The sequence below is a fragment of the Panthera leo genome, chromosome A2 (genome assembly GCF_018350215.1).
Source record: "Panthera leo isolate Ple1 chromosome A2, P.leo_Ple1_pat1.1, whole genome shotgun sequence".
NCBI lineage: Eukaryota > Metazoa > Chordata > Mammalia > Carnivora > Felidae > Panthera > Panthera leo.
This window is the reverse complement of record NC_056680.1, coordinates 941,763-956,986: the sequence shown is the minus strand read 5'-3', so window position 1 is coordinate 956,986 and position 15,224 is coordinate 941,763. Positions and strand designations below refer to the sequence as shown.

The following is a 15,224-nucleotide window of genomic DNA, read 5'->3' as shown; positions in this document are numbered from 1 at the left end:
GCGGGGCCGGCGGCCGCGGGGTGGGACCCGCGCGGCGCCTGCGCAGCACGGGGCCCCGCGCGGGCGGGTGGGCGGAGCGGGCCCCCCGAGCGGGGGCTGGCGAGCGCGGGGAGGGGGCCGAGAGGGCGGCAAAGCCGGCGCGTGCCCGGCTGGGGGCGGAGGGCGGGGGCCCGCGGGCCGGAACAGCCGCGGCAAGTGGCGGCGGCGGCGGCAGCGGAGGCAGCTGAGGCGGCGGCGGCGAGCGGGGGTCCGGGCGGCGGCGGCGGCGGCGGCGGGCCGAGGAGCCGGGCGCGATGGAGCGGAAGAGGTGGGAGTGCCCGGCGCTCCCGCAGGGCTGGGAGAGGGAAGAAGTGCCCAGAAGGTCGGGGCTGTCGGCCGGCCACAGGGATGTCTTTTACTATAGGTGAATGAACGTGCCGGCCGGGCAGGGCCCCAACGGGCGCCTCCCAGCGGCCTCTGCGGCGGCCTGGGCGCCTCGACCCGGGCTGCGGCCTGGGCCCGCGCGTGCGTCGTGCGTGCGTGCGTGCGTGCCGGCGCGCGGCGGCCCCAGTCCAGTGCGCGTGCGTGCCCCCCCTTCCCGCGGCCGCGTGGAGCGCGGGTCGGCGCCGGGCGGGCGGTGGCCTTTGTTCCCGCGGCCGCAGCAGGCCCGCTGGCGGGGCGAGGGGCGCCCGGCGCGGGCCAGACGCCGCTGGGAGGCGGGGGTGGGGGCTGGGCTCTCCCTCGGATCGACGGGGCGCGCGCAGCCCGAGGCGGGGACGCTCTGGGGGGCCGGGGCCCTTCCCGGGGTGGCGGGGGCCCTCCCCGGGGCCGCGTGTTTGAAGGGGCCGCCCCTCCGCCATCCACGGGCCCCCTCCGAGACCGCCGCTCCCGTGAGTCGTGGCCCCTCCAGTCTCAAAGACAGGAGGCGCGAGACTTCGTGAGCACCCCTCCCCCAGATTGCAAGGAGGGGCTGCCGTTGGCCGGGGAGAGATGGCGAGGAAGGTTCTCGGCGGAATAAAGAATTAGTGGGCGGCTGGCAGCCCAGCCCCAGACAGTTGGCCACCTGCTGTTTTCCTTCTCCCTCGTTTTTTCTCTCCGATTGGTGGAAGATGCTTTTGTTTCTGAGCCAGCTTTGATGGCTGTCTCCCCCTGGCTTCAGGATCCTGGGTGGGCACGTTCAGGTCTCTAACAAAGTAAAGAGGGACACCCGCCACGTGTCGAAGGCGGGCCGGTGCTGGGGGTCGTGCCACTGGTCAAGGGCCCAGAAACTGCCCGGGTGATGCCTAGAGGGCCGGGAGTGCTGTGCTGTCCACCCAGCACTTGAGTCCCTCGTGGGCCTTTGCCAGCCCCGTTTGGGAAGGAGTGAGGGAAGTGAGCAGGGAAGGAATGGCAGCTCGTCCAGTACCCGCTCAGGTTCTGGGTTCCAAAAAGAGCAGGGACCCTGTGACTTCCAGCGTTGACCTCGTGGAGCCACAAGCAGCGTCTCTTGGGGACATGTCCACTGCTGCGGTCTGCGACGTCACTCTCTTTCTGACTGTTTAGAAAGCCTGAATCTTTGCGGTTCTGTCCTGCTGGGTTAGTGAGGAGGTCTCAGTTTGGGAACCACCTGCTTGGTTTAATTCCAAGCATGCTTGTGCGTCGGCTTTTCTTTTTAGGTGTAAAGGCCGAAGAAGCGGGTCTCTCCAGCTCTAGTCCTTTGTTAATTTAACAGACACCCTCTGCAGCACCTGCTGGGTCCTGGCCCTTCAGTCGGATGGGAGTGAGACCTTCTTCCCCTGGGTGACAGCATCCGCTGGCACCCTGTTACTCCCGTAGTTACAGGTGGTGGCCTACACTGAGAAGTCCAGGGGTCTGTGAGGACCAGTAATGGGGTGCTGGGTTGAGGCTGGGGCAGCTCAGCGAGGGCCTCCCTGAAGAGGTGACGCAGAGCTGAGCACTGACAGTGGAGCTGGGAGGAGCTCTCCAGGCAGAGGGCATCCTGTGCAGAGAACCTGGGAGGCCGAGCCGAGGTCAGCATGGCCGGAAACCTTGAGAATAACATTGCTCTGCCTCCGTCCCCGCCTGTGTGTGGGCCTCTTTGGGCCTCGGCCAAATGGGACCTTACTCTGAGGCCCTAGACCTGAGCTTGGGGTTCTGGCGGTGGGGAAAAGCTCCAAACGGGCCGGACGGATAACCCAGAGGTGGGCCTGAGGGGAGGAAGAAGGGGTAGGGTCCAGCGCCATCCCCAAGTCATTGGTCTGGATGACCCACCAGGCAGGTGGGTGTCACCTTCCCTCCCGACGGGTAGGAGGTTTGTGGGGGGATGTGATCGGGAACCCGTGATGTTTTGTGGAACAGGTGTCTGTGGCCTCTTCACCTGTTGGGGCTCCCGCTCAACCAGGCAACCAGGCAAGAGCACGGATGGACTTTTCGAAATCTCTTAATGCAGAGGGAAGGCAGAACATAAGGGCTTTGAGTCAGGCCTGGATTGGGATCCAAGCCTTGTCCCTAGGAATCGGTGGGTCTCGATTTCCTTGTCCAGAGAGTGGAGGAAGCGAGTGCGTGCTTTGCCAGATTGTCACACAGGAGAGGCGGGGTGACCTCACACCACTCCCATCGTTGTAGCTCAAAGACCGGGCTCTGCTGAGATTGGGGGGTGGGCGGCGGGAGCATCAGGCCGCAGCCGCGTCTCCTCTGTATCGTGAAAATAAGCTCACCGCGTGACAGTTTTGCCCAGGCAGGAAGCTGAGGGTTTGTGGGATGTTAGTACCCTGTCCTCAGGGCTCATTCTTTGGAGGAGTGTAGAGTAGAGAGGAATCCACCAGAAGATCTCATTGCTCAGGAAGAGCAGAAGGTGCTTAGCACATCGCCTCCCCCCCCCCCCCCCCCCTTCCTTGGGCAGCAGGGTGAGGTTGGCTGTAAGCAGGTGCACTTTGTTGTCAGGGCCTCACGGGTGTCAGTGCCCACTCTCTGGTCCAGGCGACCCTCACAGCAGCCCTTTCTACAGACGAGAAGGGGGGCTGCCTTTTGGGCCTGCGTCCATCTCCTCTGGCCTGAGGCTCTGGGCTCGGTGCTGGCTGGTGTCCCCACAGCCAGCCACGTGACAGGGGCCAGCCCGCAGCGCTCCGTCCCCACTCCGTCCCCATGCTTCTAGCCCCTGGTCTGTGCTCTTTTATTCCTGTGTGTGCAGTTTTGTTAAATCCAGGGTTGTTAGGGGTGTGTGTGTGTGTGTGTGTGTGTTTCTCAATAAAATATCAGGGACGTCTTCCTCTGTTAATACAGATATCTAGAACCTTTGTTAAAAGTTGGGACATAATCCACATTCTCTCTGATCCATCCTTTAAAAGTGTCCTATTCGGTGGTTTTCAGTACATTCACAAAGTTGTGCAGCCATCACCACTACATAGTTCTAGAACATTCCATCACCCAAAGTGAGGCCTATGCCTGTTAGCTTTGCCCCCCCCCCATGCCTCCCCCAGCCTCTGGAATCTACTAACACACTTTTTGTCTGTTCTTTTGTTTTTTCTTAAACACCTTTTTTGAGATTAGGATCTACACCTCATAGATCACCCATTTAAAATGCGCGACTGAATAGTTTTCACACATGGGTACGGCAACCTCCACAGTCGGTTTTAGAACATTCTCCAAGAGAGCCCCAGACCCCCCAGCCACCAGTGCCCAATGCCGCCACACGCCAGTTCTAAGCAGCCACTTCTCTGTGCCCTGTGTCTAGTTCCTGTTCTCGTGTAGCAAGCGCAGGTGACTGGAGGCCAAGAGATGCTGGCGAGTGTTTCGCGGGGTCCCCTCCTCCCTCTGTGCGGCTGTATTTGACCCAGGTTCCTTCCCACGGCCCTGGGCACCATAGGCTCTGGTCGCATCAACCAGCACAGCGTCCTAGAAAAGAAAATCTTCCCGGAGGGTCCCCAGCAGCCTTGGGACCCCGGGCCGCCAGGAGCTCTCCGTGCTGGGCGCCTGGGCCCGGCACACGTGGCCAGGCCCAGGGGAACAGCACGGTCTGCAGCCGCAGCCCTGCCTGTGCGGAGCTCCTGGTGGGGGTTCCCAGAGCGCAGCTGGCCACACGCTGGGGTCCTGGCGTCGTAGGAGGGGCTTCCTTCTGGCCGTACCAGGTCCCACGACCCTCCATTGTCCCTAGCAGAGTGGCGGGGGCGGGGAGCAGACAGGCAGTTGCTTGAATTAGGGGCTCATCCCAGAGCCTCTGCAGGGGAGATGAACAAAATAAACCCTCACCGATCTCAGACTGATGAGCTGTTACGGAGAGTGACTGCTCATCGCGTTGGCAGCAATGACGTGCTTGGAAAGGCACCAGGCCTGCTGGGTACCACACAAGTGCTGCTTCTGGCAGCTTGAGGGAGAGGCGAGCCGCAGACCGCACAGCTTACCTGCTTAAAGTGTGCAAGCCGATAGATTGTGGTATATCACAGTCATGCGGCCATCACCACGGCCAACTTTAAAACGTTCCATTGCCCCCAAGAGGAGCCCCGGCCCTCACGAGCCCCCTTCCCGTCCGTGGATGAGCCCGTTCTGGACGCTTCACGCACGCGGGCTCACATGTCGCGTGGCCTCTCGTGTCTGGTTCCCTCCCTGAGCGTCGTGCGTTCGGGGCACCGGGTGTGGGCGCCTCGCTCCTGCTGGCGGCCGAGGGACATTACTGTGCACAGTGGACACATGATGTCTGTTCATCGACGGAGAGTTGGGCTGTTTTCACTTCGTGCCTGCTACGAACCCCGCTGCTCCGAACACCTCCGGGTGGCAGTTTTGCGTGGACGTGTATTTGCCCGGCCTGAGGTAGATGTTGAGCGTGGGGCTGCCGTCCGGTCGTTGGAGGAGCCGCCTGGCTTGTCCACAGTGGCCGCGCCAGTCGGCGATCCCAGCTGTCGTCCCTAACGCCTCCGGGCCCCGTGCGGGCCCTTTGTAGCTCCTTGGCACTGCAGCCCTGTGCTCCGTGTCCGTAGCTCCCCAGACAGGCAGGTGGCCCCCGGTCCGTCCACAAGGTGAGCAAGGGCGCAGAGCTTCACGGCCGGGGCTTCGTGGCACCTGGTCTTCGGTTTCCTGACGGGTCCCACCCCCAGGACACCCCAGTCCCCGACGTGGTACCCACGAGAAGGAGACTGTTGTTAGAGCACCTGCTATCCCGGGCTCTTTTCTCCAGAACATGGCCTAATCCTGCTTCCGGGAGTTCTGAAACGTCAGCCGGGCTCCCAGGGCTGGGCCCCGGCCTTGTCCCGTCGGTGCGTTCCTCCCGCGGTGCCGGCGTCTGCCGGGGGCCCCGGCCGAGAGGCGGCGCTGGGGGCAGGGGTCGGCCCGGCGCGCCTGCCCGCCGCTGACCCCCTCTCTGCCCGCAGCCCCAGTGGGAAGAAGTTCCGGAGCAAGCCGCAGCTGGCCCGCTACCTGGGCGGTTCCATGGACCTGAGCACCTTTGACTTCCGGACAGGCAAGCTGCTGATGAGCAAGGCAAGCCGGAGCCGGCAGAGGGTCCGCTACGACTCCTCCAGCCAGGTCAAGGTGAGCGCCCGGCCTCGGGGTCGCCGTTCAGAGCCACTGTTGGGGGCACCTGGCTGGCTCAGTCGGTGGAGCGTGGGGGTCCAGGTCTCAGGGTCATGAGTCTGAGCCCCCCGTTGGGCTTAGGGTTTATCGAAAAGCCTAATTTAAGAAACAACGTTAAAAAAATCAACGCTTTTGGTGGGGAGAGAGAGGTTTCCACTCGTCCTGAATCGCGCTAAAGTCCTATCTGTTGAGGGAAATTTGGAAGCCACGGAAAAGGAGAAAGAAGGGAAGATGTCGTCTGCACTCTGTTCCTGGGAGAGGCCACGGGCCCACTGCCCCTGGCTATCTCTGGCGTGTCTGTCACAGTCTGTCGCCCAGCCCAGCAGCTGGACCAGAAAGCAGCACGTGTTCAGCCGACGCCCGGTGACACTATGTGTCCTCCAGTCTCCGATAGATGCCTGGCCGGGGGGGCGGGGGGGATGAGCTGCGGTCCTGGCTACAGGACAGTGCCAGCCAGGGTGCCCTCTGGGCCACGCCCCACGGACAGGACAGGTGCACGGCCGGTAGGCAGGGTCTGGGCCAGATCTGTGGACGCCACGGGGTATGCTGGTGACCGAGAGACGCGGGCTCTGCTCCCCGAGGCCCCCGGACGGGCCCTCGCTGAGGCCCCCGGGGCTGCGGTGTCAGCTTGTGTGTCTCTGCAGGGCAAGCCCGACCTCAACACAGCCCTCCCCGTCAGGCAGACGGCTTCCATTTTCAAGCAGCCGGTGACCAAGATCACCAACCACCCCAGCAACAAAGTGAAGAGTGACCCCCAGAAGGCCGTGGAGCAGCCTCGACAGGTGAGCCCACGGGCCCGGCCTCCTGCCCCCACACTTCCCGGGCCGCCGTGTGGCAGCCTAGCTTGCGTCCTGTGGGGGCACACGTGCCGCCTTATAACCTGCTTTCTAAAAACCATGATCACCTGTGCTTTTGTGCGTGTTTACAAACGCCCATACGTAGCTGGCGTGTGGCCTGGGCGGGAGCAGGAGGCTGTGGGAGCCGCTCACGGGGCCCCCCGTCTTCACCGCCCTCGGTGGCATTTGGATTGTAGCCAACTAAGTAACCACTCAGAGACCTGTCCTCTGCCTCCTGCTTTGGAGCACGCCTCTCAGTGCACTGTCCCCAGAGTCCCCGGTGCCGTCTGTGGGCACGAGCTCCACACACCTTCAGGGGCTGCCGGGTCCGTCCCCTGCCTGTCGATGGTGCCGGTCGTGGTGGGTTGACCGGGTCCGTCCCCCTGCGCCCGGGGCCTCTGATGGGCCTCACAGCTCAGCTCTGGGTGGACGTTGCGCTTCTGAACGTCAGTGTGAGGGGGGCGTTGCCCCGCTGGGGTTGGGCCATCTTTTGGGAACCATAGACTGCCAATGCCGACGGCAAGTCTTGCTTCCCGGGTTGGGGCTTCTCCGGCCCCGGGAGGACCAGGCGGAGGCCAGCAGCACCCTCGTTCCCAAGCGAGGCACTCTGGCAGGTGTGGGGGTCAGAGGTCACGCCGGGACTGCCACCCTCCACGAGGATGCGCCCCCAGCTCTCCCCCGGGGCACGGCTGCCTGTTGTGGGGCCACAGCTGGCCGTCCGCCGGCCTCACGTCTGTTTGTCCGGTGGCAGCTCTTCTGGGAGAAGAAGCTGAGTGGCCTGAACGCCTTCGACATCGCCGAGGAGCTTGTGAAAACCATGGACCTCCCCAAAGGCCTGCAGGGTAATCCCAGGAGAGGGGTGGGGCTGGGCAGGGTGGGGGGGTGGAGGGGAAGGACGGGGGTGGAGGGGTGGGTGTGGCGGGGGTGCGGCACGAGGGCTGTCCTGCAGGGCGGTCCCTAAGAGGCCCGGATGTGTGTGATTTTGCTCGCGCGCGTCGTCAAGACACAAGCACGCTGTAACCGCGAGTCACAGCCTCTGCTGCTGTCACGAGAGGGATCGTGTGCCTGTGATGGGAGACTCGGGAGCGAAACCAGAGGCTGAGGGAGAGCGGCCTCGGGTGCCCGGTGCTGAGCGCCCTCCTGCCCCCTGGTAGGCGTGGGACCCGGCTGCACGGACGAGACCCTGCTGTCGGCCATCGCCAGCGCCCTGCACACCAGCACCATGCCCATCACTGGGCAGCTCTCGGCCGCCGTGGAGAAGAACCCCGGGGTGTGGCTGAACACGGCCCAGCCTCTCTGCAAGGCCTTCATGGTGACCGACGAGGACATCAGGTACTGGCCCGTGCGCGCCCCCGTCCGGCTCCTGCCTGTGGCCGGCGTGGCCCCCGTGTGTGAGAGCTCTGGTCTCCCCACGGCCCCGCTGTTCCGCCGGCGCTCTTTGGGGGTCGAAGTGGATGTGGTCACCGCGAGGGCGCGGGTGTGGAAAGCACCCACGGGAGCTTTTCCGCGAGTCTTCGATCGAGGGCAGACCAGAGGCGGCCTGCAGAAGGAACGGGAAGCATCCTTGCCGTTCGGGGATGTTCTTGGGAAGAGAAAGTGGCTCTTCCCCCGGGTGGACACGCTCACAGTGTGGCCCGCCCGTCTCGGGCACGTGAGGCCTTCGGGGTGCCTGCCGGGGGGTGCCGCAGAGAGTGCCGTGAGCCCCAGACACGTCCCGGGGCCTGGGATGTCGGCCGGGTCTAGGCTGGGCCGAGGGCTGGGGCGCCTCGGGAGGGTTTCCCAGCCGAGCTGGTGTCCAGGTGCAGGCGGGCTCGTGGCGGGAGGCGTCCGTCTGCTGGAACCATCTGGGCAGGCGTCCCAGCGAGACGTTTGAGCCAGCAGCGTGGAACGTGTGTCCTCTCGAACCGAGGTGTAAACGCACAGCCGAGGTCAGGGCAGGTAGGGGCTCTCTGTGGGCCCACACAGAGAAGGGGCCGGAACCGCGGCGGAGCGGCCTGTGGGCGGGCGCCCTGCCACAGGACCAAGCCGAGCCCCGGGCCCCGCGGGGTGACGCTGGGGAATAGCCCGCGGCCCCGCAGAGGAGTGCGCTGCCAGGGAGTTGGAGGTAGAAGGGAAGAACGCGACCGTCCGGAAAGGCTGGATGGGTGTTTACGGCTGAGCAGAACTTCTAGACCTGGGAGAAGCTCAGTCCCGAGGGAGGGTCAGGCAGTGGACTCCGTCGTGTTTGGAGAGGGGACGGGCGGCCGGCGGCGTGGTGCGGCACGGGCCGGGGCCAGCGTCTGCCAGGCCCGGGGACGGACGCGTGCCGGGTCACATTCGGGCGAGGGAGGGGAGGCGGGCCTTCTCACAGTCTGGGCTGACGGTTTTCTAGGCTGTGGTAGCGGAAGGCGAAAGACCGAGAACGCCGTTCTCCACCTAGAATTGTGCGCCTGCAGAACTCCCATCAGCCACGGGGCGAGTGACACTCTGGCCGGGTGCGGTGACCTGACACCGTTGTCTGCTTTTTCTTTGCAAACCCCGCTCGAGCGACGGTTCGGGGACTCCGTGCGCCCATGCGCCGGACCCCAGGGGGAAGCAGACAGGCGGTGACCCATCGGCCGGGCCTGCGGGGCCTGCTGGGAGGGGGCAGAGGCAGACGGGGGCGGGGGGGGGGGGGGGGGGGGGGGGGGGACGCGTCTGGGGACTTGAGCCCCCAGCCCCGGGGTCGCCCGGGCGGAGACGGACCGTAGGACACGGAAGCTGAGCCGGAGGGCGGCTCGCTCTGCGAAGGTCGCCGCCAGGATGCGGGACAGAGGGCCCCGGAGGTGACCCGCCCACGTACGCCTGCCCGCGCTCTCCTCCTGGCCTCGCGCCGTCTTCCCGGAGGCGGGGACGTGCCGCAGCCAGCGCAGCCCCTGTGTCCCCAGGAAGCAGGAAGAGCTGGTACAGCAGGTGCGCAAGCGGCTGGAGGAGGCGCTCATGGCCGACATGTTGGCGCACGTGGAGGAGCTGGCCCGGGACGGCGAGGCCCCGCTGGACAAGACGGGCGCCGACGAGGACGACGACGAGGACGACGAGGACGACGACGAGGAGCCCGACCAGGACCAGGAAACGGAGCACGTGTAGAGCAGGTCGCCGGCCAGGCGGGTCCCGGTCCACAGCTCGCGCGCGGGCAGGGCCCGCAGGGGTGAGGGACGTGCCCCACGCAGGGCGGCGGCTGTGCCGGCGTCCCCGGAGGGCAGCTCCCCGCCAGGGCGCCGATGGCGCCCTCTCCCCGTCCTTGCGGAGGCCCTGCCCGCGGGGAGCCGCCTGCCGACCCCGCCGTCTCCACGCTTGGACCGGGCTCCGTGGCCGGGCCCGGCCCGGGAGGAAGGGGGCCCCTCCTAGGTCTTCCCAGGCGTGTCCCCTCCCCGGGGTCCCCGGGGGCACGGCTGGAGGACCGCCCCTGCCCGGCGGGCTGCCGCGCTTGCTCCTCTCCAGAGGACGTGAGACCCGAAGTGCCAGCCGCTCCCGGGCCCTGCCCGCGGGAGGCCCCCGCTTGGAGCCGTCGCTGTCATTCCGCGGCGGACTCGGGGCCGGCCTCGTCCCCACAGCTGCCTCACACAGGACGGCTGCCCCCAGGCGGCCCGCGAGGGTGCTCGAGGGGCCAGAGAAACGTTTTTTGGAACGGTCTTGGTCCCCGATCCCTGCACGAGGGATGATGGTCCGGGGCCAGCACACCGGCCTTTCCGGAAAGGGGTGCAGGATGGCTCCCCAGCCATGATGGCCCGGAGTTCATCCGGAGGCAGTGGGGCCACCCAGACGTTTTCCTTCAGTAAACCCGGGACACGGATGAGGCGGGACGTCCGCGTAACGGCTCGAGCCTTGTGTTGGCCGCACGTGGACGTGAACTGTGGACACCTGCCCTGCCGGAGGCTCAGCCACCGCAGAAAGAAACTGCTCACGGCCAACTGCCTCCTTGTCTCCTCCCTCCCCCGTGCAGCAGGGACAGTGACTCCCGGCTCTCGGGGCCAAAGCTCTCCCGAGTTCCCATCCTGGGGCGTGTTTTCCGGCCCAGCATCCCTGAGCGCCCGGTGCCCCGAGCAGCAGCCTCCGGGGAGCCCTGGACACAGGGCGTCAGAATTGTGGTCCTTAATCCCCGTCCCCTCCAACCCTGAGTGCCTTGGGTGAGGGGAGCCACCCTGGCCCTGCCCGGCCCTGCCCCACAGCCTGAGACTGTTGGGAAGGCCCCGGGTCGCTGCCCCGTGCGGCTGTCACCCTGGCTGATGCAGGGGGTGGGGGAGGTGGGAGCCACCTGCGCCTCCGAGGATGTCAGACCGGCAGCATCTCTCAAGCCCAGTCAAAGCACAAACCCTCGAGACCCACCCACGGGGTGCCCCGCATGGGCTGTGGTGCCGATGCCGGGGGGGGGGTGGCGGGGGGGGTGAGGGGAAGGCCCCTCCGCGAGGCCGCAAGCCATCCTGCCCTTCCCGGGGGGCCACGGCCACTGAGAGGGAGCTACGTCCGGGGCTGGCCCCTGTGCGGGCCTGAGTGCGGGGGCCCGGGAGGCACCCTGTCGGTGGGCAACCGTTGAATAAAGCCATCTCGGTGAGTGTGGTTTGCAGCCTTGGTTTAATTCTGAATACCTAGGGCCTTTGTGTCCAGGGAGGGTGGACCCCCGCCTGGGCCTTCAGCGCTGGCTCTTATGTTTGTTGCCTTATCACGGGCTGGAGACCGGGGGGGGGGGGGGGGGGGGGGGGGGGGGGGGGGGGGGGGGGGGGGGGGGGGGGGGGGGGGGGCTGGGGAATCCGAGGACCCCTGTGGCCTTTCCCAGGGAGGGCGGAGTCCCCCCAGGCCTCAGAAGCTCCTCCCACTTTTGGTGAAAGAGCCAGTCTGGTGAAGCCTTCCTGAGGGCTGAGCACCTGCTGAGAGGAGTCCCTGTGACTGCCTCAGAGCCCCAGGTCCCCTGCTGCCGGGACCGGAGAAAGCCCAAGTCTCAGGCGTGGGGGTCTGTGCCGGGAGCTCAGGTAGGGGGCGTCCTGGCCGGCTCCCAAGGGGACTGGGGACTGGGGCCCTGCATGATAAGGCCCCTGCCTGGGGTAGCAGGGTGGCAGCTGCCCGGATTCCCCTGCTGGGTCTTCCGTGCCCGTGTTGCAGCTGGAGCCTGGGCCCGGAGCCCCTCCGCTCCACACTCCTGCAACACGGGGCTTCTGTCTCTCCCGCCCACACCCTGCTGTCTCCGCGTGCATTCACTCTGCTCTGCAGTCAGTCCTGCCCTCCTGGAAGAGCCCAGCTCCCGGAAGGGAAACCGGCACAGGGTAGCACCTTGCCAGGGGGCGCCAGCTGGAAAGACATCCAGCCTGGTGGAGAACTTGCGTCTCCCCGACCCCAGGCCAGAGAGTCCCTGAGTGGCCACTGACCTCGGGACCTCAGGAGTGAGAACGGTGTCCAGGGTGCTGCCCAAGGGCCCATCCACAAATGAATGGGTACAGAAGACGTGTCCGTCCACACAGCGGACTGGGACAGTGGCGCGAGGGTGCAATGCTACCCGCCCCACAGTAGGGCCTCCACACAGCCCCGAGCCCATCCTGACCTTGAGCTGGGGCTCTTTGCAAGCCTGAGGGCCGCTCCTGAATTCTTTCCTGTCCCCAGAGAGACTTGTGGTGCAAGGACTGAGGAGGGCGATCCCGGGCCACAAGTCACAGGATGCGTCCGGCTCCAAACTCTCCCAGTGCCACCTGTCGGGTGCCATCAGCTCAGGGATCTCCACCCTGCAGACCGGAACCGCCCCCGTGTCTCCACTGGGTGCCCAGCTGTCCCCAGTCCGGGGCAGGCATAGAACTTGCTGAACCGCGAGAGCCCCCAGGGCCGCTGTGACGCATCGCCACACGCTGATTCCCTGACAGTCCTGGAGCCATAAGTCCTAACACCCAGGCGTGGGCAGGGCCGGGGCCCCAGGGAGCCCCATCTCCCCCCTTCGCCGGCTTCCAGAGGCGCCGTGTCCTTGGCCCGTGGCCTCTCCGTCGTCACAGCCAGCAGCGCGGATCCATCCGTCTCTCTGCCTCTGACCTCCCTACCCTGAAGTAAGATCCCTGGTCTTTTCGGGAAGCCTGCAGCGCGGCGTGGCCTGGCCCCGTGGCTTGGCCCTCTCACCTTTCTGTCCAAGCTCACTCCTGCCGCCCGGCCTTTGTGTGTGCGCGTCCCTCAGGGAGGCCGGCAGTGGCCGCACAAGGCCTGGAGCTGGTCGAGCTCAGGACCCACGGAGTTTGAGGAGGAAGGGAGCCTCGGGTGACCTCAGGCAGTGGCTCCTAACAAAACAAGTTGGGATTTTATTAGTCAAGTGGTGGCAGGACTGGGGCAGAGGGACCAGCTCGCTCAGATTTCTGGAATGGTCCAGTCCAGCCACATATGGCAGTTCAGTTCAAACTGGCTACAACTAATTAAACAGCCCCTTCCTTACACACGGGGCTGGTGGCTACTGAACTGGACAGAGCAGACGGAGAACGTTCTGTCATCTGGAAATTTCTAACACACATTCTATAACAGACTCTTAGGTGCGTCTGGGTAGCTCAGTTGGTTTGGGCGTCTGACTTTTTTTTTTTTTTTTTTTTTTAATATTTATTTATTTGAGAGAGAACAAGGGCAGGGGAGAGGAGCAGAGAGAGGATCCCAAGCAGGCTCCATACTGTCACCGCAGAGCCCAACGTGGGGATCAGTCTCACGAACCACGAGATCATGACCTGAGCTGAAACCAAGAATCGGCCACTTAACTGACTGAGCCCCCCAGGCGCCCCTGAAGTGCCTGACTCTTGATCTCAGCTCAGGTCTTGATTTCAGGGTCGTGATCTGAGCCCCGCCTTGGGCATGAAGCCTACTTAAAAAAAAAAAAAAAAAAGTCTAGAACAGGGGCTCTTTGCTTTTGCTAGGGGGCTGCCCAGACCCCCATCCCCAGTAAGACTGGGCAAGTCTTGGTCGAGACTCAAGGCACTCAAAAAATGGAAATAACCCAAGGGTCTATCAACAAATAAATGGATGCAGAAAACACGTCCACGCACGCACACGTCCCTCGGCCGCAAGCCGCCCACGCCGGCTGCCCCGCGGACAACCCTGAACACGACGCTCAGGGAGGGAACCAGCCACAAGAGGCCACCGTGGGGTTTTTTTTTTCCCAAACGTGATGTTAATTTTGCGTCAACTTGCCGAGGCCAAGGGATGCCCAGGTAGCTGGGACACATTAGTTCTGGGTGCGTCCACGCACGTGTCTGGAAGGGATGAGAATTCGATCCGGCAGGCAGCGTAGAGGGATCTCGCTCATCAACGTGGGCCTCGCTCAGTCCACCAGGGGCCCAAATGGAACAAAACGGTGTCGCCTTCTCCTCCTGAGCTGAGACGGCCGTCTTGCGCAGCGCACGCGGGCACCAGGCCCCCAGACTCCGGCCGGGTCACGACCCTCCCAGGGCTCCCGCTTGTGGATGGCGGGCGTGGGCCTCTTGGCCTCCATAACCACGTGAGCCAGTCCCCTTGTCTCCCCTTAGAGATCTCTCCGTGGGCCCCACTGCTTCCGTTTGCCCGGAGAGCCCTTAACACGGCCAGAGCGGGACTCGCTTAAGTGAAAGGTCAGGAGAGGGCAATCCATAGAGACAGAAAGTGGATTCAGGGGTGCCAGGGGCTTGGGGTGCTGCTAGTGGGGACAGGGTGTCTTATTTGGGTAATGATAATGTTCTGAAGTTGACAGTGGTGATAATTGCACAAGTCCTTGATCTTCCTAAAAGCCACTGAACTGTCTACTTTAAAAGGGCAAACTTCGGGGCGCCTGGGTGGCTCAGTCGGTTGAACGTCCGACTTCGGCTCAGGTCATGGTCTGGAGGTTCGCGGGGTCGAGTCCCACGTCAGGCTCTGTGCTGACAGCCCGGAGCCTGGAACCTCCTGTGGATTCCGTGTCTCCCTCTCTCTCTCCTGCTCGCAGCCTGTTTCTCTCTCTCTCAAAGATAAATAAATAAATAAATAAACATTCAAAAATATATGTTTTAATAAATAGAAGGACAAACTTTGATGCACATGAATTATCTCAGTTTTAACAATAAAAAGATTTCAGGGTCTCAGGAACCTGAAGTGTGTGCAGAGAGATGAGATCCCAGCCAGTTTGCAGGGAGACGCGGGCGCCTACACGGCCATCGGGGAGGGGAGAGCCGGAGGCCTGCAGGGGACACGAAGCTGCTGGGCCAGGAATCTTGAAAAACAAACAAAAAAGACAAAAAATGAACTTCGGCTCAGGGCAAGAAACTTGCTACAGGAGACAGCACAAAGCAAGCCCGTTATTGACGTGGCGCTCGGGAAGAGACTGGTCCACGGGGGCTGGACGGCAGTGGGGCGGGAGGGGACTCTCTGGGCTGCAGGTCTGGGCAGGCGGAGTTCATCAACCTGGCGGTAGAAACGGGTGTGTTTTCTGAAACTAATATAACACTGTATGTTAACTGCCTGGAACGAAAATAAAAACTTAAAAAAAAAAAAAAAGCGTGTTTCGTGGCACGTAAATTCCGTCTCAAACAACACTTGATCCACAAACGTTACCTTAAGTCCCAAATCGCCGGCCGTGAGCACACATTATCGTGATAAGGGAGAAGGCTGAAAATACAAACTCCAGGGAAGGCCAGTTTTGTGGTTTTATATTCTTTGGCAATGTTCTTTTTTTTCCTTGACTGTTTCTTCTTTCAAAATGTGCCCACGGAGGAGGGCAGCCCTGGAAGGGGAGCACAGCGGGAGGAGCACACACCCGGGCTCCCCCGCCAAGCCACTCAAGCCCAGTGAAGGGTCCCGGGAGCCGGTGTAATAGGGTCTCTATCACAGCATTTCCCAAGCACGTTTTAAGAACTGTTAAAAAAAAAAAAAAAAAAAAAAAAAAAAAAA

General features: G+C 63.6%; 1 protein-coding gene across 3 annotated transcripts; it reads left to right on the top strand.

Moving 5' to 3' along the window:
• Window positions 1-220: 220 nt before the first annotated feature.
• On the top strand, window positions 221-10,753 carry MBD3 (methyl-CpG binding domain protein 3). Of its 3 annotated transcripts, none has more exons than XM_042927817.1 (6): window positions 221-307; window positions 5,322-5,481; window positions 6,168-6,305; window positions 7,111-7,201; window positions 7,514-7,691; window positions 9,266-10,753. In XM_042927817.1, exons 1-6 carry the CDS (start codon window positions 294-296, stop codon window positions 9,462-9,464), a joined length of 780 nt encoding a protein of 259 aa, XP_042783751.1. In that variant the 5' UTR covers window positions 221-293; the 3' UTR covers window positions 9,465-10,753. The 3 variants fall into 3 exon arrangements, with proteins under 3 accessions (XP_042783751.1, XP_042783750.1, XP_042783752.1); XM_042927816.1 differs by having other exon boundaries at window positions 294-403; XM_042927818.1 differs by lacking the exon at window positions 221-307 and adding an exon at window positions 4,805-5,207.
• Window positions 10,754-15,224: the final 4,471 nt, after the last annotated feature.

Excerpts from the sequence above, each read along its gene's own strand:
- MBD3 (XM_042927816.1), top strand. The coding sequence starts at position 294 with ATGGAGCGGAAGAGGTGGGAGTGCCCGGCGCTCCCGCAGGGCTGGGAG. Across the intron at positions 404-5,321 it reads AGGGATGTCTTTTACTATAG|CCCCAGTGGGAAGAAGTTCC; the intron begins GTGAATGAACGT and ends CTCTGCCCGCAG. Across the intron at positions 7,692-9,265 it reads GTGACCGACGAGGACATCAG|GAAGCAGGAAGAGCTGGTAC; the intron begins GTACTGGCCCGT and ends CTGTGTCCCCAG.